Source organism: Lipotes vexillifer, unplaced genomic scaffold, assembly GCF_000442215.2.
Source record: "Lipotes vexillifer unplaced genomic scaffold, Lipotes_vexillifer_v1.1 scaffold802, whole genome shotgun sequence".
NCBI lineage: Eukaryota > Metazoa > Chordata > Mammalia > Artiodactyla > Lipotidae > Lipotes > Lipotes vexillifer.
The window spans coordinates 1,588,907-1,615,274 of NW_006790237.1; the positions used below are offsets into that span (position 1 = coordinate 1,588,907).

The 26,368-nt window shown below is 49.5% G+C and overlaps 1 protein-coding gene and 1 non-coding gene across 2 annotated transcripts in view; one reads left to right on the forward strand and one right to left on the reverse strand.

Annotated features, from left to right (window-relative positions):
- Positions 1-26,368, forward strand: part of MYH14 (myosin heavy chain 14) — an 87,740-nt gene that overhangs the window by 38,423 nt on the left and 22,949 nt on the right. The window contains exons 16-30 of the mRNA XM_007463432.1: positions 2,491-2,612; positions 5,168-5,237; positions 5,375-5,535; positions 6,668-6,776; positions 9,553-9,684; positions 10,521-10,727; positions 13,301-13,438; positions 15,226-15,349; positions 15,928-16,099; positions 18,041-18,253; positions 19,048-19,192; positions 19,922-20,128; positions 24,622-24,726; positions 24,819-24,971; positions 26,197-26,333. Of these exons, the coding sequence (XP_007463494.1) occupies positions 2,491-2,612; positions 5,168-5,237; positions 5,375-5,535; positions 6,668-6,776; positions 9,553-9,684; positions 10,521-10,727; positions 13,301-13,438; positions 15,226-15,349; positions 15,928-16,099; positions 18,041-18,253; positions 19,048-19,192; positions 19,922-20,128; positions 24,622-24,726; positions 24,819-24,971; positions 26,197-26,333 (2,195 nt within the window). The remainder of the gene's footprint in view (positions 1-2,490; positions 2,613-5,167; positions 5,238-5,374; positions 5,536-6,667; positions 6,777-9,552; positions 9,685-10,520; positions 10,728-13,300; positions 13,439-15,225; positions 15,350-15,927; positions 16,100-18,040; positions 18,254-19,047; positions 19,193-19,921; positions 20,129-24,621; positions 24,727-24,818; positions 24,972-26,196; positions 26,334-26,368) is intronic.
- On the reverse strand, positions 4,101-4,173 carry TRNAG-CCC (transfer RNA glycine (anticodon CCC)). Its single transcript has one exon. It is a non-coding gene; the product is annotated as a tRNA-Gly (tRNA).

Below are 26,368 nucleotides of genomic sequence, written 5' to 3' on the forward strand. Positions count from 1 at the left end.
AGAATAGGCCCTGTAGAGAAGGGTCAGCATAGTAGAAGGTGAAACGAGGTGCCTGGGGCTTATACTGTCCTCAGAAAGTAGGAGCTGTGGTTATTGAGTAGGTGGATCTGTGTGTTTCTCATAGCTGTAAATACCATATTTTATCAAATCTAAGACACCCTTATTGTGACATTTTAGCATCTCTGAAGTTGGGATGTGGCTTACAATCAAAGGCCTGTCAGAGTTTAATTGACAAGAGTTTTTCTTTCTTGGTGGTATATGAGATAACAGTTTGTTTTACAATTGATAGTGGCTTTTATTTGATGAAATGTGGCATACATGGACTCAGCCACTTCTCCAAGGAGCCTTGGTCCTTTTAAGTGGAGAATGGTGCTTACAGTCTAAGATCTGGGTGCTAGGTGTGCTCCATGGTATCAAGGTGTCACTCCCAGGACCTCTCAGTAAATAGAGCTATGTACGTACACACTAATGTACATGCATGCATACACATATGTATATACATGTACACACATATATGTGTACACACACTTACATCTATGTTTATTTCTATAACTATCTTTATATATTGAAAACCATGAGTTCCCACCAGTATGTCAAGTTCCAGTCCAACATCTCTTTTTAGCAACAGTGAGATCCTGTAATATAGCACACATTTACTAGTTTTCTCAGTCCCCTTTTATGTAATCAGTCTCCTGACCTTGCTGGGCACCTCCCCACTCAAGCCTGCCAAATATCTTGTTGAAGCGTGGAATGGAGGAAGGAAGGATAGAAGGAAGGAAGGAAGGAAGGAAAGGAGGGAGGGAGGGAGGGAAAAAACCAAAATGTTACTGTGAGACCATCCTATATATTATTTCCAATTTCCAGCTATTTTCAGCCATTTCCTTGGGGCTCTTTTGAGAGAGCCACTAAGATGGCTTAAGCAAAAGTGAGAATGTATCAGGAATTCCCCGGCGGTCCAGTGGTTAGGACTCCACGCTTTCACTGCCGAGGGCCCAGGTTCCATCCCTGGATGAGGAACTAAGATACCACAAGCCACAGGGCATGGCCAAAAAAAAAAAAGTGAGAATGTATAGATTCACATAATTGAAGATTCCCTCATTAGGTTCAGGCACAGTTGGATCCAGGTGCTCAAACGGTGACATCAGGAATCTTTTTCCTTTGCTTGGCTCTGCTTTTCTATGTGTTGCCTCCTCTCTGATGAATCTCTGTCTCCATTCTCAGGGTGGCACAGCAGCCACCAGTGGCTCCAGACTTTCATTCTTTCAGTTCAGCAACCCTAAAGGAAAGAGAGAGCCTCTGGCAGCATGGATGTAGCAGAAGTCCCAGGGCTGGCTTTCACTGGTCTAGGATGGCTCTTGTGCCCACCCTTGAACCAGCCTGATTGGCCTGGCCTGAGTCACATGACCATGTCTGGAGCCAGGATGAGGTCAGTCCTAGCCACTCATGGACTGAGAGCATAGGGGGAGGAATAGCGCCCTCCCTCCCACAGAATGGAAGCATTATTACCAAGGAATAGGGAACATATATAATAATAAATAAACAGAAACTCCCTTTTTGCTGGGACATAAACATTCTGAGGGCAGGGGCTTTTATCTCCTTTTTTACTGCTGAGTCCCCAATGCTTAGAACACATTGTGTGGCATACAGTGAATATTCAATAAACATTTGATGGATGAATAAATACATATATGCTTAGATAGCCCTTGAAAAAGATACAGAATGGTGGTTCTCATTTTTTAACCCTCCTCCCCACCAGATATTTATATTCTGCCCTAGCCTGGGGCCAGGGCTTTTTTTTTTTTTTTTTTTTTTTTTTTTTTTTTTTTTTTTTTTTTTTTTTTTTTTTTTTTTTTGGGTGGGGGGTTTTTGCTTTTTTAAGCATGTGAGGGGACTCCAGTGTGTAGTCTGGGTTGAGAACAACTGATCTAGAAGGCTCCATAAAAACCTGGGTATTGTGTTGACCTCTCTGGGGCCCTGGGCAAGGCAAGAGTTGTTTTTCAGAATGTATAATTTGAATTTTTTTTGTAGTGTTTAGATTTTTACCATTTGTGTATTACTTTGGGGGGAAAAAAAGAAGGTAAGAGAAAGAAAAGGCAATGAAAGTTAACTACCAAAAATAATGATGTACGTGCTTTGTTCACACATCACCTTCCCAGACTGTCCAATACAAATTCAGTGCTCTCCGTCCTCCCTCCCCTCTGCTCTTTGCTCCTTAGCACTTAGTACTCATTTACTTCTGACGTTTGTGATGTCTTGACCTCATTTATTGTCGACCTGTCCCAGTGGATAGTGAGCTCCCTGGGGCAGGCATTTCTGCCTGGCACATAGTAGGTGCTCAGTAAATTATAGGTAGAACCAGGTGAAATTGCCAACCATTTTTGACCTGCCCAAACTGCCATCCACCTGAGTTCCCCTGACGGCTGCCATCCAATGAGTGGCGCCTCCGTGTGGCAGCCACTGACCTCGCATGTCTGTGACTGCTCTTTGCAGGCTGGGAAGCTGGAGCCGCGGCTGGTGCTGGACCAGCTGCGCTGTAACGGCGTCCTGGAGGGCATCCGCATCTGTCGCCAGGGCTTTCCCAACCGCATCCTCTTCCAGGAATTCCGGCAGAGGTGAGCGGCATGGGGTGGGGTAGGGCTCGGGTACCTGCGGCCAAAGCACCCCAACTGCTACTTCTGGGAGGGGTCAGGGGTGGGGCCTCAGCGCGAGTGGAGGGGCCAGGCCTTCGGGCAAGTTCCTTTGGTTACTGAGTCTCAGCTTTCTCCTCTGTGATATGGGAGAGCAATGCCCCAATCACTGGGCTCCCCAAGAGAAAGGGCATAGAGTACTATGTTGTGATCTGGGTATCGCAATCGGCATTTCTTATAAAAATGCAGTCGAGGACTTCCCTGGTGGTGCAGTGGCTAAGAATCCACTTGCCAAAGCAGGGGACACAGGTTCGAGCCCTGGTCTGGGAAATTTCCACATGCCACAGAGCAGCTAAGCCCGTGCACCACAACTACTGAGCCTGCGCTCTAGAGCCTGTGAGCCACAACTACTGAAGCCTGTGCACCTAGAGCCCATGCTTCACAACAAAAGCCACCACAATGAGAAGCCTGTGCACCACAACAAAGAGTAGAAGCCCGCGCGCAGCAACAAAGACCCAATGCAGCCATAAATAAATAAATAAATAAATAAGTTTATTTTTTAAAAAACGCAGTCGAATAGGAGAGAAGAAAAAAATATCAACATATAAGCCAGTAATATGGTGAATATTATAACAAAAATTATGCTTCATGCAAGCTGTATATAGCAGCACCATGCAATAGAAAGAGAATGTGAGCCCCCTATACAATTTAAAATTTTCTAGTAGCCATATTTTTAAAAGTAAAAAGAAACAGGTGAAATTAATGATAACAAGAGTTTATTTAACCCAGTACACTCAAGATATTAGATCATTTTAACATGTAATCAATATAAAAAATTAGTAGTGAGACATTGTGCATTCTTTTATTCCTACCAAGTCTTCGAAATTTGGTGTATGTCTTACCCCTGTAGCACATCTCAATTCAGACACTAAATTTCCAGTGGTCAAAGTGAAATGTAGTCCTATCAAAACAATGAAATTGTGGGAATTCCCTGGCGGTCCAGTGGTTAGGACTCCCTGCTTTTACTGCTGAGGGCACATGTTCAGTCCCTGGTTGGGGGACTAACATCCCCACAAGATGAGTGGCCAAAAAAAAGGAAAAGAAATAAATTGTGTTGAACAGAAAAATATTTTACACTGCTTCAGTTTTGTTTTGTTTTTTTAATATTTATTTATTTATTTATTTATTTATTTATTTATTTATTTATTTTTCTTGCGTTATGCGGGCCTCTCACTGTTGTGGCCTCTCCCATTTGCGGAGCACAGGGTCCGGACGCGCAGGCTCAGTGGCCATGGCTCACGGGCCCAGCCGCTCCGCGGCATGTGGGATCCTCCCGAAACGGGGCACGAACCCGCGTCTCCTGCATCGGCAGGCGGACTCTCAAGCACTGCGCCACCAGGGAAGCCCTGTTTTTTTAATATTTATTGATTTATTTGGCTGTGCTGGGTCTTAGTTGCAGCATGCAGGATCTAGTTCCCTGACCAGGGATCGAACCTGGGCCCCCTGCATTGGGAGTGCAGAGTATTAACCACTGGCCCACCAGGGAAGGGAAGTTCCCCCTGTTTCAGTTTTTAAATTTAAACTTCACTTAGTTAAAATGAAACGCATTTAAAAATCCAGTTGCCCAATTGCCCCAGCCATGTTTCAGGGGCTCAGTAGTTGCGTGTGGCCAGTAGCTGCTGCACTGGACAGTGCAGGTCTGCAGTTTCATACTCAAAGTGTGGTCCCCAGACCAGCAGCATCAGTATCACCTGACAGCTTGTTAGGTATGCACATTTTCAGGCCCCACCCCAGACTTACTGAATTAGTATCTGCATTTTAACAAGATCCCTGGTGACTGAGAAACTCTGATACACACACACACACACACACACACACACACACACACACACACACACACGTTTCTCAATCACCAGTCAAAAAATATCGCATATTAATATATGACATTAATATGTAATATTATGTATATGATATATGTGTTTGTGTATATATGTGTGTATATATGTTGTATATCTAATATGCATTATTTTAATGAAATGTCAGGATCCAGGGAGAGAGCACAGCAGGAGAAAGGCTCTGAGGACAGACACATGTGTGCTTATGAAACGTACTGTTAAAATTTGGAGTTGCACTGAGAAATGTGAAAGAAACAGCTGTAAAGCACTTAGCTCAGGACCTGACACGTAATAAGTTCAAGAACATCAGCCCCTATTTGTTGTTATTCTCACACTTCCGAGACACACTTTTCTTTTACGTCTCAATGACCTATGGTGTTGGTGTAATTAAACACTCGTAATCAGCATGTGGTGTGTCCTAGGAGTGGACACAGCTAGGACATATTGATGATGTTGGCATTGGTGGTGGTATTAATGCTCTCAGCCTGGTGTGTGGCCCTCGGTAATACTGAAATATTTGTTTTTCTTACTGTTCCTATTGTTATTGTTATTATTGCTATTTGTCACTCTGAACCCAGTGCCTGGCCATGGTGACAGTTTGCTGTTACTCTTCACCCCTCCCCCACCCCTCCCCACCCACTTCAGGTACGAGATCCTGACACCCAATGCCATCCCCAAGGGCTTTATGGATGGGAAGCAGGCCTGTGAGAAGATGGTGAGTGTGAGGTGGAGGCTGAGGGTGGGTGCATGAGTGTGAACGTGTGTGCACAGTCTCAGGTGGTGGAGGAGGTTGAACTGGAGCCTCCCCTTTCATCACCCTTCCTCCTCACGACCCCTCCCCGACTCTCACAGATCCAGGCCCTGGAATTGGACCCTAACCTCTACCGCGTGGGACAAAGCAAGATCTTCTTCCGGGCAGGGGTTCTGGCCCAGCTAGAAGAAGAGCGGGACCTGAAGGTCACAGACATCATTGTGTCCTTCCAGGCAGCTGCCCGGGGATACCTGGCTCGCAAGTGCGGCTCCACACTATCTCTTGGGGTCACGTTGGCCATGGCTGGTTCAGGGAGGGGTTGACCAGATGGCCCCAGGGGCTGGTTCAGGGGGAGGTTGACCAGATGGTCCCGGAGGCTGGGTCAGGAAGGAGGTTGACCAGATGGCCCCAGAGGCTGGGTCAGGGAGGCTCCAGGATGGTAGAAGGCCAGTTGGCTCCAGATGTCAGGGCCTCTAGGATGGTAGAAGGGCTGAGAACAAAAGGATGGAGCCACTGGATGCCCAGGCTTCTTGGTTCTACAGTCCCTGAGGCTTCTGAGCAATGCTGGGGACACGGAGAAGAGCTAGACTCAGCCACAGGGTGACCAACCATCCTGGTTTGCCTGGGACTGGAGGTTTCCCAGGATGCATGATCTTCTGTGCTAAAACAGAGAAAGTCCCAGGCAAACCAGGTCCGTGTGATCACCTTAGGGGCCAGTCCCTCAAGGGACTCCAATCTGGAGGGGGAGACATACACGGGCACAAAGTGTCACAGTCCAGGGTGAGATGTGCTTTGATGGGGGTCATACAGGTACAGCAAGAGGCCCTTCAGACCAGGTAGATGAAGGAGGATGGGAAAGGTGTTCCAGGCAGGCGTGACAGCTTGTGCCAAGGCCCAGTGATGTGAGAACCTGGTACATTTCAGGAATGCAGGGAGTTTTCAGGAGAGTCTCCTTCTGCCTTGGAACTGGCCCAGAGGAAGGATCAGAGAATAAAGGACTCTCCAAACACCAGGCAGAGGGGCAGGGACCATATCCAGGGGCACTGAGGAGCAGGGGAGGGGTGGGTCAGCTGTGGACATAGAAAGCCCTCTCTGGAGGCTGGGAAGCTGGGGAGGAGGCTGGGGTGATGGTCCAGTGGGTGGAAGATGAGGCTGGGGCTGAACTGGGGCTGGGACTATGGGAACAGAGAGGAGGGAACAGGGCAGAGAGAGGCAAGGGCAGAGAGACTGAGAGACGGAACCCAACAAGATTTACTGATAACAGAGCAGTGCTTGCACACAGTAGGCATTTAATAATGGTTGACTAATTGAAGAGAGCTTTGCTCCCTTGCTAAGGGGGCAGGGCCTGGAGGGGCTGAGTCTCCATTGTCCTACCCGCCCATCTCCCCACCCAGGGCCTTCCAGAAGCGCCAGCAGCAGCAGAGTGCTCTGAGGGTGATGCAGCGGAACTGTGCAGCTTACCTCAAGCTGAGACACTGGCAGTGGTGGCGGCTCTTCATCAAGGTGAGGGCACCTGGAGAGGTGGCCCAAGTGTCAAGGAGACAGGTCCTTGGGGCCAGGTCTGCTTGGGCAAGTGACTTTCTTGGTTTGGGCCTCAGTTTTGTACATCTGTAAAATGGGACTAATCAGCCCACCTTTTGTTCGTCAGGATTCTTGAGGTAACAAGCGACAAAAAATCTGACTCAAACCAACATGGATAAAAGATGTGGGACAGCTTTAGGTGAAGCTGGATCTAGGGTTGAGTTGAGGTCCCTAAGACCCCCTAAGATTCAATGATTCACTGGAAGGACTCACAGAACTTAGAAAAGCTGTTATTCTCATGGTTACGGTTTATTACAGTGAAAGGATGGACATTAAAATCAGAAAAGGTAAAAGGTGCACAGGGCAGAGTCCAGGAGAGACCAGACACAAGCTTCCAATTGTCCACTCCCAGTAGAATTGTACAGATAGGGCTTAATTCTTGTAGAAATGCTGTATGACAGCACATATGGAATATTGCCAACCAAGGAAGCTTACCCAAGCCTTAGTGTCTAGGGTTTTCATAGGCATGTGATTGACCCCCTTGACTTTCCACATGGTTGACCTTAGTTACTCCAGCCCCTCCAGAGGTCAAGGTAAACAAAGGACTCTTATCAGGCAGGATAATCCAAAGGTTTAGAGATGATCTCCCAGGAACCAGCCAAGGGCCAGTCCTTTCCTTGAAATGTGCAGGGTTTGAACAACCCAGACCTGCTGAGTTAACCCTTTATTGCACAAGGGCCCAAACAATGTTAGTTGTCTGACATTCTGTGCCTCCCATGTGACTTTCCTCCATGATGATCCCTGCAGACTTTTCCCACATGGCGGCCACCAACTAGGCCAGCGTGGTCTTTTTTTATCACAGAGCTCCAGCCAGAGTCCCAGGTTTCACTCTCACTGGCCTGGCTGGAGTCATATGACCATCCTAGAACCAGTCAGTACACATCAGATGAGCCAGGCTGGCATCACATGCCTCCCCAATGCAGAGGGGCAGAGCCAAGTGTGTGAGCTTCGAGGTAGGGTGTTCTCCCAATGGGAAATTGGAGAGCAGGAAGGAGGATGGAGATTTGGAGGCAAAAACACAGCTGTTCAGTGTAATTCTGAATATGACGTCTGAACTGTCAGCCTACATGCCCTCAGCCCATGTTAACTGAGCACCTACTATATGCCAGTAACTTTTGAGGGTACAATAATAAAATGGTAAATAAAAACAGACAATGCCCCACCAACAAGGACCTACTGTATAACACAGAGAACTATACCCAATATCTTGTAATAACCTATAATGGGAAAGAATCTAACAAAGAATATATATATATATATATATATATATATTAGAATATATAAGAATATATGTAGTTATATATAACTGAATCACTATGCTGTGCACCTTAAACTAATACAACATTGTAAATCAACTATATACTTCAATTAAAAAAAAAAAAATACAGTGCCCTGCCCCGTGGAGCCCACAGTTTAGGGCAGGGGTTGGTAAGCTATGGCCCATGGGCCAGACACCTGTTTTTGTAAGTGCCCATTGGTTTGGTTACTGTATTGTCTGTGCCTGTTTTTGAGTTATAGCAGCTGAATGGAGTAGTTAAAACAGAGACAGGATAGCCTGCAAAGCCTCAGATATTTCCTAGCTGGCCTTTTAAGAAAAAGTTTGCCTATCCTAGGTCTGGGGACAGGAGGTGTGGTTTGCCAGGTGTCGACTGAAAAAAAATACACAACCTACAAGCTGAAAAGTATGTTTTGTTTGGGGCTTTACTGAGGACTTTAGCCTGGGATACGGCCCTCAGATAGCTCTGAGGGACTGTTCCAAAGAGGTAAGGGAGGAGCCGGGATATATAGGAGTTTTGAAACAAACAAACAAAACCAGGTAGTCAAACATCGAGATTACTGCTAATTAAAGAAAAACCAGCCATCTTGAGTTAATGAATTTAGCGCTTTTCTCTGAATGGGAAGATGCAAGAGTCTGGGCTGAATGAAATTATTCCTTTGATATGCACCTTAATGACCTAGGGACAGTGTCCTGTTTTCCTCCATCCTGAATCCCCTCAGGGTGCACCGTTGGGGGCAGGTGCAGTGGCTCACGGCTTGATGGCCTCAACGTCCTCTGTTTACTGATATGTCAGGCGATGTCCGGCAACATTCTTGGTCCACACAGGCATCAGTGAATGAATCCCACAAATAAACAGAAAGTTATAGCTGTGATAAATGCTATGAATTAGCTCAGAAAGGAAGATAATAAAATAGAAAAAGAATCAAATACAGTAGAGAAGTTGAGAAGAATCGGAGTTGAGGAGAACCAAAGAAAAAGCAATAGAACAGACATGAGCAGAGTATATCCCGCTTAGCAAAGGGGAGGGTGGTTTGGTGAAACTTTCATTTCGGTTATTCATGTGTCTGTGGGGCTGGCCTGTCACTCCAGCCTGGAATCACACAGCGTAAAGTGTATCTCTCACTGTGGACCTTGGACCAAGAACTTTGAGGCACAGTGTCTCCTGTAGGCAAAGGGACCCTGTAGCAAAAAAGGGACACATTTAGTGCTGCTTGTAATGTACCCCGGACTGTTCTAGGCTGTTGGCAAATGTGAAGTCATTCACTCATTCCGACTGATGAGGTCACAAGGCCAGTAGTGGAGGAGTTGGCATGCGAACCCAGGAATGCGGCCCTGCTCAGAGCGTGAGTTCTTAGCTCCTGAGCCCAGCGGCCTCCCACGGTGGGAGCCAGTCACCCACCATCCCTCCTGTCCCCCTAGGTGAAGCCACTGCTGCAGGTAACGCGGCAGGATGAGGTGCTGCAGGCACGGGCGCAGGAACTACAGAAAGTGCAAGAGCTGCAGCAGCAGAGTGCCCGCGAGGTGGGCGAGCTCCAGGGCCGCGTGGCGCAGGTAAGGGGCGAGGTCCCCGGGTGAGGGCGTGGCGGTGGGAGGAGCCGATGGTGGGCGGGGCTTCCAGCTGAGCTGGGTCGGGGGCAGGGGTAGGTTGCGGGCTGGCGGAGAACCGAGGTTTACTGGGGCCGAATGGGGGCGGAAACTGGTGTGGTTGAGCGGCGAGATGCTGGGAGCGGGGCCCTGGGGATGTAGCCAGGGTATTGAGTGGGGGTGGGGCTGGTTGCTGCAGAGCCGAGATGATCAGGAGGCTGGTCCAGCTTCGGGGCAGCGCAGGGGCTGGGCTGTCCTACACAGGCGGTGGACTTGTAACTGTTGCCAGTATTTCTGGAATCTTAAAATAACGCTGAAGCAAACCTCTTCTTGAGCATTTTTCTGTTTGTTTTTTCAGAATTATTTCCTTTGGTTAAATTTCTAGGCGTAGGAGTATTAAATGCACTGTGAGCTGATAGAAAGTCCTCCCTGGGGCTATTTGGAGGATGGACTGGAGATGGAGAGACTGGAGGCTGGGAGACCAGGAAGAGAGTCCATTGGGAGAGGATGAGGCTCAAGCCTGTTAGGGTTATGGGGAGAGAGGAGGGGGCAGGAGGGGTGGAGCTGGGGACTGATGGGCTGTAGGGAGGTGAGGGAGAGGGAGGCCCCCAGGGGTCTGACTTGGTGACTAGGGGTCATCCTGAGATGAAGAGCAGGATGGGGGACTGTCTTCCATCTCTCCCTCCTGCCCCCCAGGCCTCAAAGGGCAAAGTAACTCAGCGGGCAGGAGGGGCCTTGTGCTCCACTGAGGGCCATCCTGGGAGCACTACCTAATGGACGCTGACCTCCCACCCCATCCCCAGCTGGAAGAGGAGCGTGCCCGCCTGGCAGAGCAACTGCGAGCAGAGGCAGAATTGTGTGCTGAGACTGAGGAGACCCGGGGGCGGCTGGCAGCCCGAAAGCAGGAGCTCGAACTGGTGGTGTCGGAGCTAGAGGCCCGTGTGGGCGAGGAGGAGGAGTGCAGCCGCCAGCTGCAAACCGAGAAGAGGAGGCTGCAGCAACATATACAGGTCTGGCCCCCATGCGCCCGAGGCCACCTCCCCCCACCCCTTCTGTTTACCCCACACACCTTTGCTTCAGCAAACCCTGCCTCTTTTGGCCATGAATTTGAAAAAAATGAAACAAAACAAAACTCAGCTCAAAGTGTCTTAAGCAAAAAGAATACTTTTTTTTTTTGGCTTTCAAATTAATGGGAGACTCTAGAATGGGTAAGCTTCAGGCATGGCTGGATCCGGGTGCTCAAGCAGTAGCTTCAGTACTCTGCCTCTCTCCATCTCCTGGCTCCATTTGCCTCTGTGCTGCTGCATTCCAAGGCAGGCTGCCCTGCCATGGTTCCCCTTCAAAATCCATTGTGTATTTTACACTTAAGGCACATCTCAATTCAGATGCTAAATTTTCATTGGCAGGACTTCATCTGCATTTGTGTTTCATAACTTCTTCAGTGAAAAAAAGTAGATTAACATCCCCAAGTTGATCCAAACATACTTAAAAGTTCCCCAGTAATTAATTGAGTGACTGGTTTTAAATTTAAAAGAAATCGAATTAAATTGAAAATTCAACTCCTCAGACTGGTCACATTTTAAGAACTCAGTAGTGCTTTAATCACCTCCTCTTGACCCCATTGGTGAGGGGGGCAGGGATCCTGCCCTGTGGTTATGGGAATGGCCTAACACACCACACCTGATCCTGGACAGATGAGATAGAAAGCACGTTATTAGTCACAAATACTCACAGCCTGAGGGAGGCAGACACCATGGCACAGAGAGTCACAGTGGGGTTGCATTCAGAAATGGCATGAACAAGCTGCAGCTGTGAGAGGCAAGCCTAGTGGTAACAAGAGGATGAGGTGACCCCTGGTTCCTGCAGGAAGATGTGATTGGTTTGTTTATTTTATTTATTTATTTATTTTTTGGCTGTGCCTCACGGCATGTGGGATTTTAGTTCCCCGACCAGGGATCGAACCCATACCCTCTACAGTGGAAGCACAGAGTCCTAACCACTGGACCACCAGGGAGTTCCCGATTGGTTTGTTTTAAATAATTCCAAGGACTAGCAGGTAACTGAAGCCTACTAGATAGGGATAAGCAGGTACCCTGTCTGGTCCCCAGGATACAGAGGGTTATTGGTTAGGGGACCTTATCTTTGGTAGCAGGGCAGGTAGAAGGACTTGTGATTAGGCCATTATAGAGACTCCCAATTTTACCAGCCATCAAGGCCACACATAATATTGAATTTTTTAAAATTGAGGTGTAATTGACATATAACATTATATTAGTTTCAGGTGTACACATAATGATTCGATATCTATATACATTGCAAAGTGATCACTGCAATAAGTCTAATTTACATCCAGCACCTTAAGTAGTTAGAAAAATATTTTTCTTATGAGAATTTTTAAGATCTACTCCCTTAGCAATTTTCAAATACACAATAAAGTATTATTAGCTACAGCTGCCATGCAGTACATTACATCCCCATGACTTATTTCATAACTGGAAGTTTGAGCCCCTTCACCCATTTCTCCCACCTCCCTACCCGTACACCTCTGGCAACCACCAATCTGTTCTCTGCATCTATGAGCCTGTGGGGTTTTGTTTTGTTTTGTTGTGCCACTCAGCTTGCAGGATCTTAGTTTCCCGATCAGGGATTGAACACAGGCCCTCGGCAGTGAGAGCGCCAAGTCCTAACCATTGGACCACCAGGGAGTTCCCTGAGCTTGGGTTTTTTTGTTTTTTTTAATTATCTATCTAGTTATTTATTTTTGGCTGTGTTGAGTCTTTGTTGCTGCGTGTGGGCTTTCTCTAGTTGTGGCGAGCGGGGGCTACTCTTCCTTGCCATGCGTGGGCTTCTCATTGAGGTGGCTTCCCCCTGCTGTGGAGCACGGGCTCTAGGCACGCAGGCTTCAGTAGTTGCAGCAGTTGGGCTCAGTAGTTGTGGCACACGGTCTTAGCTGCTCCGTGGCGTGTGGGATCTTCCCAGACCAGGGATCGAACCCGTGTACCCTGCATTGGCAGGCAGGCGGATTCCCAACCACTGCGCCACCAGGAAAGCCCTGAGCTTGTGTTTTTTTCTTGTTTTAGTTTTGTTTCTTAGATTCCACTCATAAGTGAGATTGTCTGGTATTTGTCTTTCTCTGTCTGACTTATTTCCCTTAGCATAATGCCCTTGAGGTCCGTCCATGTCATTGCAAAATATTGAATCTTAATTTCCAGTCTCACACCACAAATCGCCACACGTGCCTGGTGACTGCCGTAGTGGACAGTGCCCATCTCTGTGATATGTTTATTTATGATGTTTATTGTTTATAATCTTCACACACACATACAAGAATGTGATTTCAATGTGATAGACAAAGATTTTTATCTATCCTAATACCTCAAACAGTGCCTGGCCCCCACCAGGCACTCAGTCAGTGTTTATTTACCCAATGAATGAAAAGTAAGCTTGGATCCTTCCCAGCCCCACCCAGATTGTGGACCTGTCTGAGCCACGAGCCCCGTGAACCATCCCCTCCACCCATCCTTCCCATCGCACGCCAGTCCCCAGCTGCTGGGTCCTCAACCCTGCCTTCTCCCCACTGCAGGAGCTGGAGACCCACCTCGAGGCTGAGGAAGGGGCCCGGCAGAAGCTGCAGCTGGAGAAAGTGACGACGGAGGCAAAGCTGAAAAAGTTTGGGGAGGATCTGTTACTCTTGGAAGATCAGAACGCCAAGCTGAGCAAGGTGGGTGGGCTGTGAGCCCCAAGGGCAGGGGGAGTGGGCTCACTGGTGAGCACAGGTCCTTCTCTGCATCCCCCCCAGCTTGCCCCACCTCTAGGGGTCTTCAAACTCTCGGTCTTGGCTGTGTCTCCTTTGAACCCTTTCCATCTCCTTGCGTCTCTATCACAGCTTCACTCAAGCTGGTATTTATTGAGCAGCTATTATGTGTCATTATCTATCTCTGGATCATCCGACACCCCGAAGCCGCATCGCTAAAAACAACCCCCGTTTCATTACATCCCATCGTTGTGTGGGTGGGCTGGACTGTGGTCCCCTTAGGCAGCCGCGGTGACGTAGTGCCGGGCGCTCTTTTGCGTGACCTCTCTGCCCACAGGAGAGCCTGGGTTTCTCACCTGGCAGCTCAGGGCTCCCAGAAAAAGAAGTGGAAGTGGGCAGGTCTCTGAAAGGCTTAAGACTGAAACTGACACGGCATCACTTCCCTTGAATTCTATAGATCAGGTGTTGGCAAACATTTTCTCTAGAAGGCCAGATAGTAAATATTCGGGCCTTGGCAGGGCACTCCGTTTCTGTGACAACCACTCAATTCTGCCATTGTAGCATGAAAGCAGCCACAGATGGTCTGTGATCAAATGGGCGTGGCTGTGTCCCAGTAAAACTTTATTTATAAACACAAGCAGTGGGCCATATTTGGCCTGCAGACTGTGGTCTGCAGACCACTGAGCTTAAAGCAGACTCAATCTAGATTCAAGGGTTGGGGAATTAGACTCTGCCTCTGGCTGGGGACATGGTGAAGAGTCTGCCGCCATCTTTAACCTGGCACAGCCAGGACTGGACTAGGCACAGGGAATATGGCATTTAACTAACTAGAAAACCATTTCTGTCCTCACAGGGGCATGAGGGGAGAGGGAAGCTAGATGAGTCACCCCAGGAAATCAACATAACCACACATCATGAACTAATTACAAACTGTCAGAAAAGAACAGAAAACCATGGAAGTGGGGTGGCCTGACTTGTGCTAGGGGTAGTCAGGGCAGGCTTCCTGGAGGCAGTGGTGCCTGAGTTGAGAGCTCAAGGATGCACAGTTTTTTGCAACATTCCTTGGATGCAGTGGCTCTTCTCTTCTACTCTGTTCTGTTTGTTCCTTTTTGAGGTAGTGCCGACCCACTGCCTTGATTTCCAAAACCATTCACAGTTTGAAAAGTGTTGCTCAAAAATAAATTAAAAAATAAAATAATAAACAAAAATAATAAACAGAAAGAAAAAAGAAAAGAGCTGCTCCAGGCCAGTGCTTCTCAAACTCCAGCGTGCCCAGGAATTATATGGAGAACTTGTCAAAATGCAGATTCTGATTCAGCACGTCTGGGGTGGAACCTGAGATTCCATTCCTAGCAAGCTGCCGTTTGGTGCTGATGCTGCTGGTCCATGAGCCGGACCTGTAGTAGTCACAAGGCTCCAGAACTCACCCATAAGTGCAGCACATGTGCCAAGATGTTCACTGCAGTGTTGTTTATAATAGCAGTTGATTTGAGTCAACCTCAGTATCCATCCGTGGGCCAATGGGTTAGTGAATGGGAGTGTCCTTCAAATAGTGGGAGTCTCCACAGTTAACAGGCGAGAACCCGGTAGGGGTGGGACGGGTCCCTAGACCCTAAAGAATGCAAATGGAGGGAAGGGGGTGGGAGCAGGAAAGGTCAGGGAAGGATGGAGATGAGCAGAAACGCAGATGAGAATGATATCAAAGATGAGGGTCGGGCCCCTGACGCCCCACCCTCACCTCCTACCACCCTCAGGAGCGGAAGCTGCTGGAGGAGCGTCTGGCTGAGTTCTCATCCCAGGCGGCTGAGGAGGAGGAGAAAGTCAAGAGCCTCAATAAGCTCCGACTCAAATACGAGGCCACGATTGCAGACATGGAGGGTGAGCACCTGCCCCTCAGTGGGGGCCCGTGCACACTCCAGCGGGGTCAGGGGGTACCTCGGGCGACCCTCATGTGCTGTGGGGCCTCAGTGGTCATATCTGTTAAATGGGGGCAGGAAAGAAGGCTCGGGACAGGTTAGGTGTCCTCCCAGCTCTTAAGTTGTTTCTGTCTCTCTCCATCCAATTCTCTCACTCTCTCCTAATTGTCTTGGGTCACTCTCTCAATCTGACGGTCCCACTAGCTGTTTCAGACACTTTTTTATCTCTGTCCCTCGCTGTGGACTCAGAAGCAGAAACAGAAGGGAGAGAGCACAGGAGGAGGCCGGGGAGGCAGGGAGGAAAGGGCAGGGCAGAGAGAGCCAGCAAACAGGAGCAGGGGCTGTCCCTGGGGGACGGAGGGGAGCAGGCATCTGGGGGCCTGGGGACCAGTGGGCGATCCCAGGGATGGGGAAGCTGGGAAAGAGCGGGAGGGGCGGAAAGAGACGCTGAGCTCAGCCTGGCTGCGGGGCCGTGGGTCTCCCTGGGTGTGTGGGTCTGGCTCCCTTGTGCATGCCCCACCCCCCACCTCCCGCCTCCAGATCGCCTCCGGAAGGAGGAGAAGAGCCGCCAGGAGCTGGAGAAGCTGAAGCGGCGGCTGGACGTGGAGGGCTCAGAGCTGCAGGAGCAGATGGTGGAACAGCAGCAGCGCGCGGAGGAGCTGCGGACCCAGCTGGGCCGCAAGGAGGAGGAGCTGCAGGTCGCCTTGGCCAGGTGCGGGGTGGGCCGGGTGGGGTGCACAGCACGGGCGCGCCCCCTGCCAGCGTTGGGGGCGCCCTGCGAGACCCTCCCACAGGTACAGAGTTCGGCCGAGCCGCTCACCTGCCGTGCACACCCACTCTGAGCCTCCGTGTCCGCTTCTGTAAGGTGGACACAGCGTTCCAAGCCCACCTACTTAAGGGAAAACTGAAACCGGGCCCTGCGTGTCTGGTGACTTACACAGTTTCTTGCACAGAGGCAAGGAAATGCTATTTCTTCTCCCACAACCCCAGCCTCTCAAAACCAAACAGCTCAGAATCCGCTGTGATTGGATAGATGGTCTGGGCATCTTAGGAATCATAATCATCATACTTACAGTCATTCACAATTATTGAGCACTTACTGTGTGCCAGATATGATGCGCAGTGTTTCAGATGCTTTTCACCCATTGCGCTCCATGCGACCTGAGGTGCCCTTGTGTATGGGCGCAGCTTGATTTCAGAGAGGTTACAATGTGGGGAAAACGTGCATCTGAGAATCGATGGGACACGGGGTTGGTGGAGGGGGGTTAAGAACACGCACCCTTCAGCCTGACTTCTGGGTTCAAATCCTGGCTCCTCCCCTTTTTGGCCATGTGACCTCACCTGGGTGACATCACCTCTCGAGCCTCAGTTTCTCTATCTGGAAAAAGGGCATGATTATAGAAACTCTCCTAGGATTAGTGTAGGGATTAAATGAGAAAGGGCTGAGAACATGCTTGGCACACCCTAAGCCCTCATTAGATGCTGTGTGTGTCTGTTCCTACCTTCCGTTATTGCCCTTGTTATTTTTTTCCATTTTCTTTTGTATTGAGGTGAAATTCACATAACAAAATTAACCATTTTAGGGAGTTCCCTGGTGGTCTAGCGATTAGGACTCCGTGCTTTCACTACCATGCTTTCACTGAGATCCTGCAAGATGCGTGGCACAGCCAAAATGAAAAAAAAATTAGCCATTTTAAAGCATACAGTTCAGTGGCACTTGGTATGTTTGCGATGTTGTGCAACCACTACCTCTATTCAGAACATTTTCATCACCTCAAAAAAAACATCCTATTAAGCAGTCACTTCCAATTTCCCCTCTCCCCTCAACCCCTGGCAACCACCAATTTGCTTTCTATCCACATAGGATTTGCCAATTCTTACTCTTTCACGTCAGTGGAATCATAACATGTAGCCTTTGGCACTACATTGCCATCCTCGCGGCAGCCCTGTGAAGGGGGGCAGTCACGCTTTCTCACAGACCAGGAGCCTGCAGTTCAGAGAAGCTGTCACTTGCCAGGGCAGGTGGCCGAGCAGGGGATACAGACCGTGGTCAGTGCATCTCCCTGAACCATTCTTACAGGGGTTTTTTGTTTGTTTGTTTTTTCTTTTCTTTTCCTTTCTTTTTTTTTTTTTGGCCGCTGCCACACGGCTTGTGAAATCTTAGTTCCCAGACCAGGGATCGAAACCCACACCCCCCTGCAGTGGAAGTGCAGAGTCCTAACCACAGGACCACCTCCCTGAGCCATTTAACCCAGAGTCCACGCTGCTGCTCCATTCAGCTTCTCTTTGCAAGAGGTCGATCCCATAGGGGTTATGAGGAGGGACCCTGGGGTCAGCCACCCACTGACCGTGTGACCAGGGCAAGTACTTTCCCGCTCTGGGCCCCAGTTTCCTCATTTGGCATGAACGTTACACAAAATGATAAAGTGCTCTCAAGTGGCAGGAACTTAATAAGTGTCCCTGTGATTACTGGTGGTGTCATCCCCATTTTACAGCTAAGAAAGCTGAGGCTCTGAGTACTGGAGACACATGCCCAAGGGCAGAGCTGGGCTTTAACCGGGGACTGGCCGTGTCCGGCCCCTCCAACCCCTAGAAATCGTCCCCACCCCCTGCCTGCCCCTATACCAACCCCCTGGTCCTCGTCCACCCCCAGGGCAGAGGATGAGGGTGGGGCCCGGGCCCAGCTGCTCAAATCCCTGCGGGAAGCACAAGCTGGGCTGGCCGAGGCCCAGGAGGACCTGGAGGCTGAGCGCGCAGCCAGGGCCAAGGCAGAGAAGCAGCGCCGGGACCTGGGTGAGGAGCTGGAGGCGCTGCGGAGCGAGCTGGAGGACACTCTGGACTCCACCAACGCACAGCAGGAGCTCCGGTGAGGCTGGGTGGCCTGCAGCTGGCACAGGCGGGGCACATGGGGGCTGGGGGCGGGGCAGGGAAAAGGATGTGGGTCCAAGCTCTCCATCTACACAGTTGTTTAGTCGTTCAACAGTTGTTATTGGACACTGGCTCTGGGCCCAGCGTGGGCCACGCTGGGGACAGAGATGAGTCAAGACTCAGGCATTGCCCTCAGGAACTCCCAGTCCAGGGGTAGGCAGATTTGGGCAAAAACAGACACAGTGCAGAACAAAGTGAGCTTTAATGGAGTAGGACAGGGCATCGTGGATGATCAGAGAGGGCCCTTGTATCACGCTATGGGAGGGAATCCAAAAAGACTTCTTTGAGAAGGGGCCTTTTTTTTTTTTTTTTTTTGCAGTACGCAGGCCTCTCACTGTTGTGGCCTCTCCCGTTGCGGAGCACAGGCTCCGGACGCGCAGGCTCAGCGGCCATGGCTCACGGGCCCAGCCGCTCCGCTGCACGTGGGATCTTCCCGGACCGGGGCACGAACCCGTGTCCCCTGCATCGGCAGGCGGACTCTCAACCACTGCGCCACCAGGGAAGCCCGAGAAGGGGCCTTTTGAATAGGGTTTCAAAAGATGCGTAGGAGCTCACCCTTAAAGCCACCCTTCTGCAGCATCACTGCCCAGATCCCTTGGGGAATGTAGAGTGAGGTCCCCATCCTTGGAGGGAAAGAATAAAAGGAGGCACAACCAGCAGTCAGGGGCTCCCTCAAAGTCCCAGCCTTCCTCTATTCTGAAATTCTGTTCCCTTCCCCTTCCCCAATAAAAGGTCCAAGAGAGAACAGGAGGTGACAGAGTTGAAGAAGGCTCTGGAGGAGGAAACGCGCGTTCATGAGGTGGCGGTGCAGGAGCTGCGGCAGCGCCATGGCCAGGCACTGGGAGAGCTGGCAGAGCAGCTGGAGCAAGCCCGGAGGGTGGGTTGAGATGGGGGAGGAGTGTCTGGGGAGCCATGGGGAGGGGAAGCAGGATGCTGGGTTGGAGGAGGTACCTCTGGCTGGTTCTAGGCCAGCCCATTTTTCTCCTCACGTATCCATGTCCCTGATCCATCTTGCATTCAGCAGATGTTAATTGAATATGTAGTATATTCCCGGGTTGGTACTGGGGGCCCCAGCTGTGAGCCAAGCAACCAATACCCACTTCCGTCGTGGAGCTCACGTTTTAGCAGGCAAGGCAGAGAATAAACAATCTAAACACATTCATAATATATAGCGGGGTCATAAGTGCTATGGGAAGATGATGAACATGAAAGGGGTTTCAGAGTGCTAATGGCCAGGCAGGGGCGTGTTGTGATTTGAAATAGAGAGGCCTTGGAGAGATTCAGTGAAAAGATGACATCTGAGTAAAAAACTGAGGGAGGTGATGGGTCAGCCATCCTGGCATCACAGGGAAACATGTTCCAGGCAGAGGGAACAGCCAGTGCAAAGGCCCTGAGGCAGGAATGTGCCTGGGTCTTTAAGGAGCAGTGAGGAGTTCCAGAGGAAACAGCCAGTGCAAAGGCCCTGAGGCAGGAATGTGCCTGGGTCTTTAAGGAGCAGTGAGGAGTTCCAGAGGGAATAGACAGTACAAAGGACTTGGGGCATTCATGTGCCTGGTCTGGTAGAGAAAGGGAATCATAAATCATTGCTGTCTCTCTCCCCCACCAGAGCAAAGGTACATGGGAGAAGACCCGGTTGGCTCTGGAGGCCGAAGTGTCTGAGCTACGGACGGAGCTAAGCAACCTGCAGACCGCGCGTCAGGAGGGTGAGCAACGGAGGCGTCGCCTGGAGTCACAGTTGCAGGAGGTGCAGGGCCGGGCTGGCGATGGGGAGCGGGCACGAGCAGAGGCTACTGAGAAGCTGCAGCGAGCCCAGGTGAGTGGGGTGGCTAGGTAGGGGGTGGTCTCTGCTGTGTGGCTTTGGGTGAGATGCCTGCCCTCTCTGGACTTCAGTTTGGTCCACATCAACCCTACTGTCCTTTCCAACTTTTCCAACATAATTACACGTTAATAGCTAGTATTTGGTGAGTGATTACTATGCACCAAACATCCTGTGTATTTTGCCAAAGGCTCCTCCTAATGCTCCTTTGAGGGAAATGCTAATATTGTTCCCATTTTACACACAAGGAAACTGAGGCCCAGGGAGGTGAAGTTGATTGTCTTGGGTCCCTCAGAGCCAAAGCGTGAACCCAGGCATGACTGATCCTGTAGCTCTTAACCCTGCCACAGCGCCCACCCTCCTCCCTCTTATCTTCTGGTCTTAAATAATCCATGGTCTGATTAGAAAAACCCAGCGTGAATACTTGGACCTGTGTCAGGACAATATCATACTATGACTGTTAGAAAAAATGTGGGGTTTTAAAATTTTATTATGTTTTTTAACTAAGCGACCAATACCTGTTTATTACTGAGAATACAAAGAAGCAGAAAGAGGGTAAGAATGACTTTTAATTCCCCAACCCCAAGGCAAGGAAAACACCGTTACCGTTTTTAATTTCAGGATTAAAAGAGTGTATAGTTAAGGTGGAAGTTAAGTCGATATAACAAAGAGACTCTAGAATTCATCAGCTTGAATAAAAGACATGTGTCTTCCGTCTCAGGAAATAGGCTCAGAGTAAGCAGTGGAGGCTGGTGGGACACTTATGCTCCCTGAGGTCACTCCATTATCCCTGAGGGCATTGACCTCATCTTCAGAGTTAAATCTGGATTGTGGGCACCTGTGTGATCGCTCCAGCTTAGGAAGGGGAAAAGAGAATGGGATGGAATTTGCATATATCACTTTGCTTGCATTCCATTGGCCTTAACATAATCACATGACCACAGCTACCTGCAAAGGAGACTGGGAAATATAGTTTCTAGCTGGCAGCCATGGGCCTACCTAACAGCCTGTCACAGTGGGACCAGGGGAGAAGGGATTTGGGGGGACAGCTAGGGGCTGCCCCCATGGAATTAAGTTATGTAGTGCTCGTTCTTCTAAGCACTTTACGTATTACAGAAATAAAAGTGACACCAAGAGTAGAGTCTGGTGGCTGACAGCAGGAGTTCTAGGTTGCACTGGTCAGTAGAACTTCTTCAGTGATGGAAATGTTCTGTAACTGCACTATCCACCTGGCATGTGAGGAGTACAACTGAGGAGCTGGATTTTCATTTTATTTAATTTTAATTACTTTAAATAGCCACCTAAGGCTAGTGGCTACCATATTGGACAGGGCAGCTCTAGAGCCATTCTGCCTGGGCTAAAATCTCAGTTCCACCACTTGTAGCTGTGTGATCTCAGGCAAATTGCCTAACCTCTCTGTGCCTCAGCTTCCCTTTATGTAAACTTAGTCTAATAATAGTATCTACCTCATAGGGTCGGTGTGTGAATCCAGTGAGCCTAAACTTGGAAAGCTTTTAGAATAGTTCCTGGGCTCTCAGTAGGCTCTCAAAAATTGTCAGATGCACCTATATGTTGAGCACAGGTATATGCCAGGCACTGAGCTAGTCACTTTACGTTCATTATTTCATTGACTCTTCAAAGCAGCCCTGGGAGGTAGGTCCTGTTATCATCCCCATTTCACAGATGAGAAAAACTGAGCACCAAAAAGATAGGAATCAGGCACTTCCCTGGTGGTCCAGTGGTTAAGACTCCATGCTCCCAATGCAGGGGGCCCGGGTTCGATCCCTGGTCAGGGAACTAGATCCCGCATGCATTCCTCAACTAAAAGATCCCTCATGCCACACCGAAGATCCTGCGTGCCACAACTAAGACCGGGCGCAGCCAAATAAATTTTTTTTTTTTTTTTTTAAAGATAGGAATCACTTGCCCAGGTCACACAGCCAGGAGGTACCAAGGTCAGCTCAAAATATCATTTTCACAAGTTCAAAGCATGACTGTCATACAAAGACATAGTAAGCCCATGTCAAAGATTTATTTAAAGCATTAATGAACCATAAAAAAGTATGAGATAATGCCATTTCCAGCAACATGGATGGACCTAGAGATTATCATACTAAGTGAAGTAAGTCAGACAAAGACAAATATCATATGATATCGTTTATATGTGAAATCTAAAAAAATGATACAAATGAACTTATTTACAAAACAGAAACAGACTCACAGACACAGAAAACAAACTTATGGTTACCAAAGAGGAAAGTTTCAGGGGAGGGGTAAATTAGGAATTTGGGAGTGATATATACACACTAATATATATAAAATGCATGAACTACAAGGACCTACTGTGTAACACAGGGAACTATACTCAATATTTTGTAATAACCTATATGGGAAAAGAATCTGAAAAAGAATATGTGTATAATGTATGTATAACTGAATCACTTAGCTGTACACCTGAAACTAACACAACATTGTAAATCAATTACACTTCAATAAAAACATAAATATTTTTTAAAAAAGCATTAATGAGGGATCCAGCAGAATGTCAAAGATGTTCAAGGAGAGAAACAACAAATTGGTGTGTGTGTAGTCAGCAAAAGAGAGAATGCCAGAACGAAATAGCGCAGTCAGAGACAAAACTGGGTAATGTCCCAAAGGGCAATCAAATGTAAGCTATATAGAAGTGCAGTTGATTTACAATGTGTTAGTTTCAAGTGTACAACAAAGTGATTGATTGATTGATTGATTTTTGGCCGCGTTGGGTCTTCGTTGCTGCACGCATGCTTTCTCTAGTTGCTGTGAGCGGGGGCTACTCTTCGTTGTGGTGTGCGGGCTTCTCATTGCGGTGGCTTCTCTTGTTGCGGAGCACGGGCTCTAGGCGCACAGGCTTCAGTAGTTGTGGCACACGGGCTCAGTAGTTGTGGCTCGCGGGCTCTAGAGCACAGGCTCAGTAGTTGTAGTGCATGGGCTTAGTTGCTCTGCGGCATGTGGGATCTTCCCAGACCAGGGCTCGAACCCGTGTCCCCTGCGTTGGCAGGTGTCAACCACTGCACCACCAGGGAAGTCCCAGTCCTGTCCTTTCTAAAGGATGCCTGACCACTGCCTTTTCTTGTTTCCAAGTTTTCAGATAAATTTTCTTACCAGCCAGAATTTGAACCCAACCTTGTTTGTTTAGTGAACCTCAAAAAGGGAGAGAAGAAGGTTCAGGGTAACACACGTGCTGGACGCGCTCACCCAACAACCATTTTCTGAGCACCTACTGTGTGCCAGGCCCTGTTTTTTTTTTTTTTTTTTTTTTTTTTTTTTCTTGCGTTATGCGGGCCTCTCACTGTTGTGGCCTCTCCCATTTGTGGAGCACAGGCTCCGGACGCGCAGGCTCAGTGGCCATGGCTCACGGCAGGCCCTGTTTTGAGCCCTGAGGACACAGCAGGGAACAAAGCAGATGAGGTCCTACCCTGTGGAGGCAACAGGTCCAGGGGGGAGAAAGTGGTAAACTGCTGCCTGATTCCTACAGCAAAGGAACATGAGACCAGGAGCTGCACCTAGGATCATTGTGGTGGTGATTTGCATGCCGGGGGAACAGCTTTATTGTAATATAACTCACATACCGTATAATTCACCCATTTAAAATGTACAATTTGAGACTTCCCTGGTGGTCCAGTGGGTAAGACTCTGTGCTCCCAATGCAGGGGGGCCTGGGTTTGACCCCTGGTCAAGGAACTAGGTCCCACATGCCACAACTAAGAGCCCACATGCCACAACTAACACCCAGCACAGCCAAAATAAATAAATGAATATTTAAAAAAATAATAAAATAAAATGTACAATTCAATCGTTTTTAGTATATTCATAGAGTTGTACAGTCATCACCGTAACCTAATTTTGGGACATTTTCATCAGCCCAGAAAGAAATCCTGTACTGTGCAGCCATCATCCCCCAGTCCCACCCCCTGCCCCGGCAACCACTAATCCCCTTCTTTTGTCTCTCTAGACTTCCTATTCTGGACATTTCATAGAAATGGAATCATACAATGTTTGTCCTTTTGTGTCTGGCTTCTTTCATTTAGCAGAATGTGTTCAGGGTTCATCCATGTTGTAGCATGTGTCAGCACTTCTTTCCTTTTTATGGCTGAATAATATTCCATTGTCTGGATAGACCACATTTTGTTTATCCAATCATCCGTGGATGGACATTTGGGTTGTTTCTGCTTTTCAGCAATTGTGAATAATGCTGTCGTGAACACCCCTGTACAAGTTTTTGCCTAGACTTCTTTTCATTTCTCCTGGGTACACACCTAGGAGTGGAATTGCTGGGCTGTATGGAAACTCTGCATTGAACCATTTTAAGGAGCTGCTAGACTGGTTTCCATGGCAGCTGCACCTTCCATGCTGGTGCATCCTCACCAGCAATGGTGGTAGGGATTAGAGGCAGAGGAGCAGAGCGGTTGGCTGGCTGGAAGCCACCATTAGAAGATGTCCCTTCCCTGCAGGCTGAACTCGAGATTGTGTCTGGAGCACTGAGCGAGGCCGAGTCCAAAGCCATCAGGCTGAGCAAGGAGCTGACCAGCATGGAGGCCCAGCTCCACGATGCCCAGGTGATCCCAGCCCACCTCTCACCACCGGGCTCCCCCCAGGCCTCCCCACGCTCCCACCCACACGTAACATCCATTCTCCCATCCATCTTCAGGAGCTGCTGCAGGAGGAGACCAGAGCGAAGCTGACCCTGGGGTCCCGGGCACGAGCCCTGGAGGCGGAGGCGGCAGGGCTGCGGGAGCAGCTGGATGAGGAGGCAGCTGCCAGGGAGCGGGCGGGCCGCGAGCTGCAGGCTACACAGGCCCAGGTGAACAGCCCCTCAGGGAGATCTCTAAGGGATGCCCAGTCTCCCAACCTGTTCCTCCTGGGTTCCCCTGCTCCGGGGTGGCCCCATTGCCCAGCATGTCATAGGCCAGACCCCTTCAAACCATACCCGCCTCTGTCTCTCCCTCAGCCCCAGAGCCTGTAGGTGCAGACCCCCATCCCTCCTGTCCCCAACTCTCTGTTTCATTCCCTACTGTCTGTCCTCACAGCCCCAGCCACCTGGATCCTCATCTCAGCCTCCCTTCAAACCTCCCTGCCCCTAGTCTCTCCCCTCCCAGCTCATAGTTCACATGGTCTTTCTACACCCTGAGTTGACCCTGCCCTTCCCTAGCTCACAGACCGCCCATGGCTCCCCAGCTCCCCCCGGACAAAACCCATGCCTCTCAGCTGGGTGTCAGAGGCCCTGCACTCTCTGGTCCTTCCTTCATGTTTAGCTGTATTCATCTCTCATCTCTTTTTTCACTTCTCTTGGGAGCACCCTTTTCATTTTTCAGGACTTAGCATCAGCCTCTCCTGTTCTGGGAAAACCCTGACCATTTGGCTCTGGGTTCCCACAACCCTGCTTTCTCCTTTGTCCCCACTCCAATCACCCTGGCTGGAACTGCGTTTGCCCATGAGTCCCCCCATCAGACTGGGAGCACCTTGAAAGTGGGACCCCATCAGAGTTAGACCTGGATCCCCAGCATAGGCCAACATAGAGCCTGACATATAGGAGACCTTGAGAAATGCCTGTTTAATGAATGAGTGATGAATGTATGCTTGCAAATATCCTTCTTTAACTGGAAAACTCCTATGCATACTTCAAGATCCATCACAAATGCCCCCTCCTCCAGGAATTCTCTCTTGAATGTTCTAACTAGATTTTTGAACCCCTCCTGTGGACTCCCATGGGTCTCATACTTCTTTTACCTTAGCCTCCATCACCCTGGCTGTGATGTTCAGTCTCCTCCACCAGACTGGGGGTTCCCCAGGACAGAGCCCAGGTCTGATCCATCTTCTGGGCCCTGGTGGGAACCATTTTAATCTCCTGGAGGAGCTGGGGCTCATAGAACTCACAACCTCATCCCTACTCATGAGGCAGAAGTGCCCAATGAAGTGAATTATTTCCCGCTTCAGGCCTCAGTCATCTGGGAAATGGGGCCCCACCAACTCACACCTGGATCGCAGCCATGAGTGACACCCTCCCTCTCTCCCCTCCCCCACCCCAGCTCTCAGAGTGGCGGCGGCGCCAGGAAGAAGAGGCGGGGGCACTGGAGGCAGGGGAGGAGGCACGGCGCCGGGCCACCCGAGAGGTTGAGGCCCTGACCCAGCGCCTGGCAGAAAAGACAGAAGTGGTGGAGAGGCTGGGGCGGGGCCGCCGGCGGGGGGCACCAGAAGTGG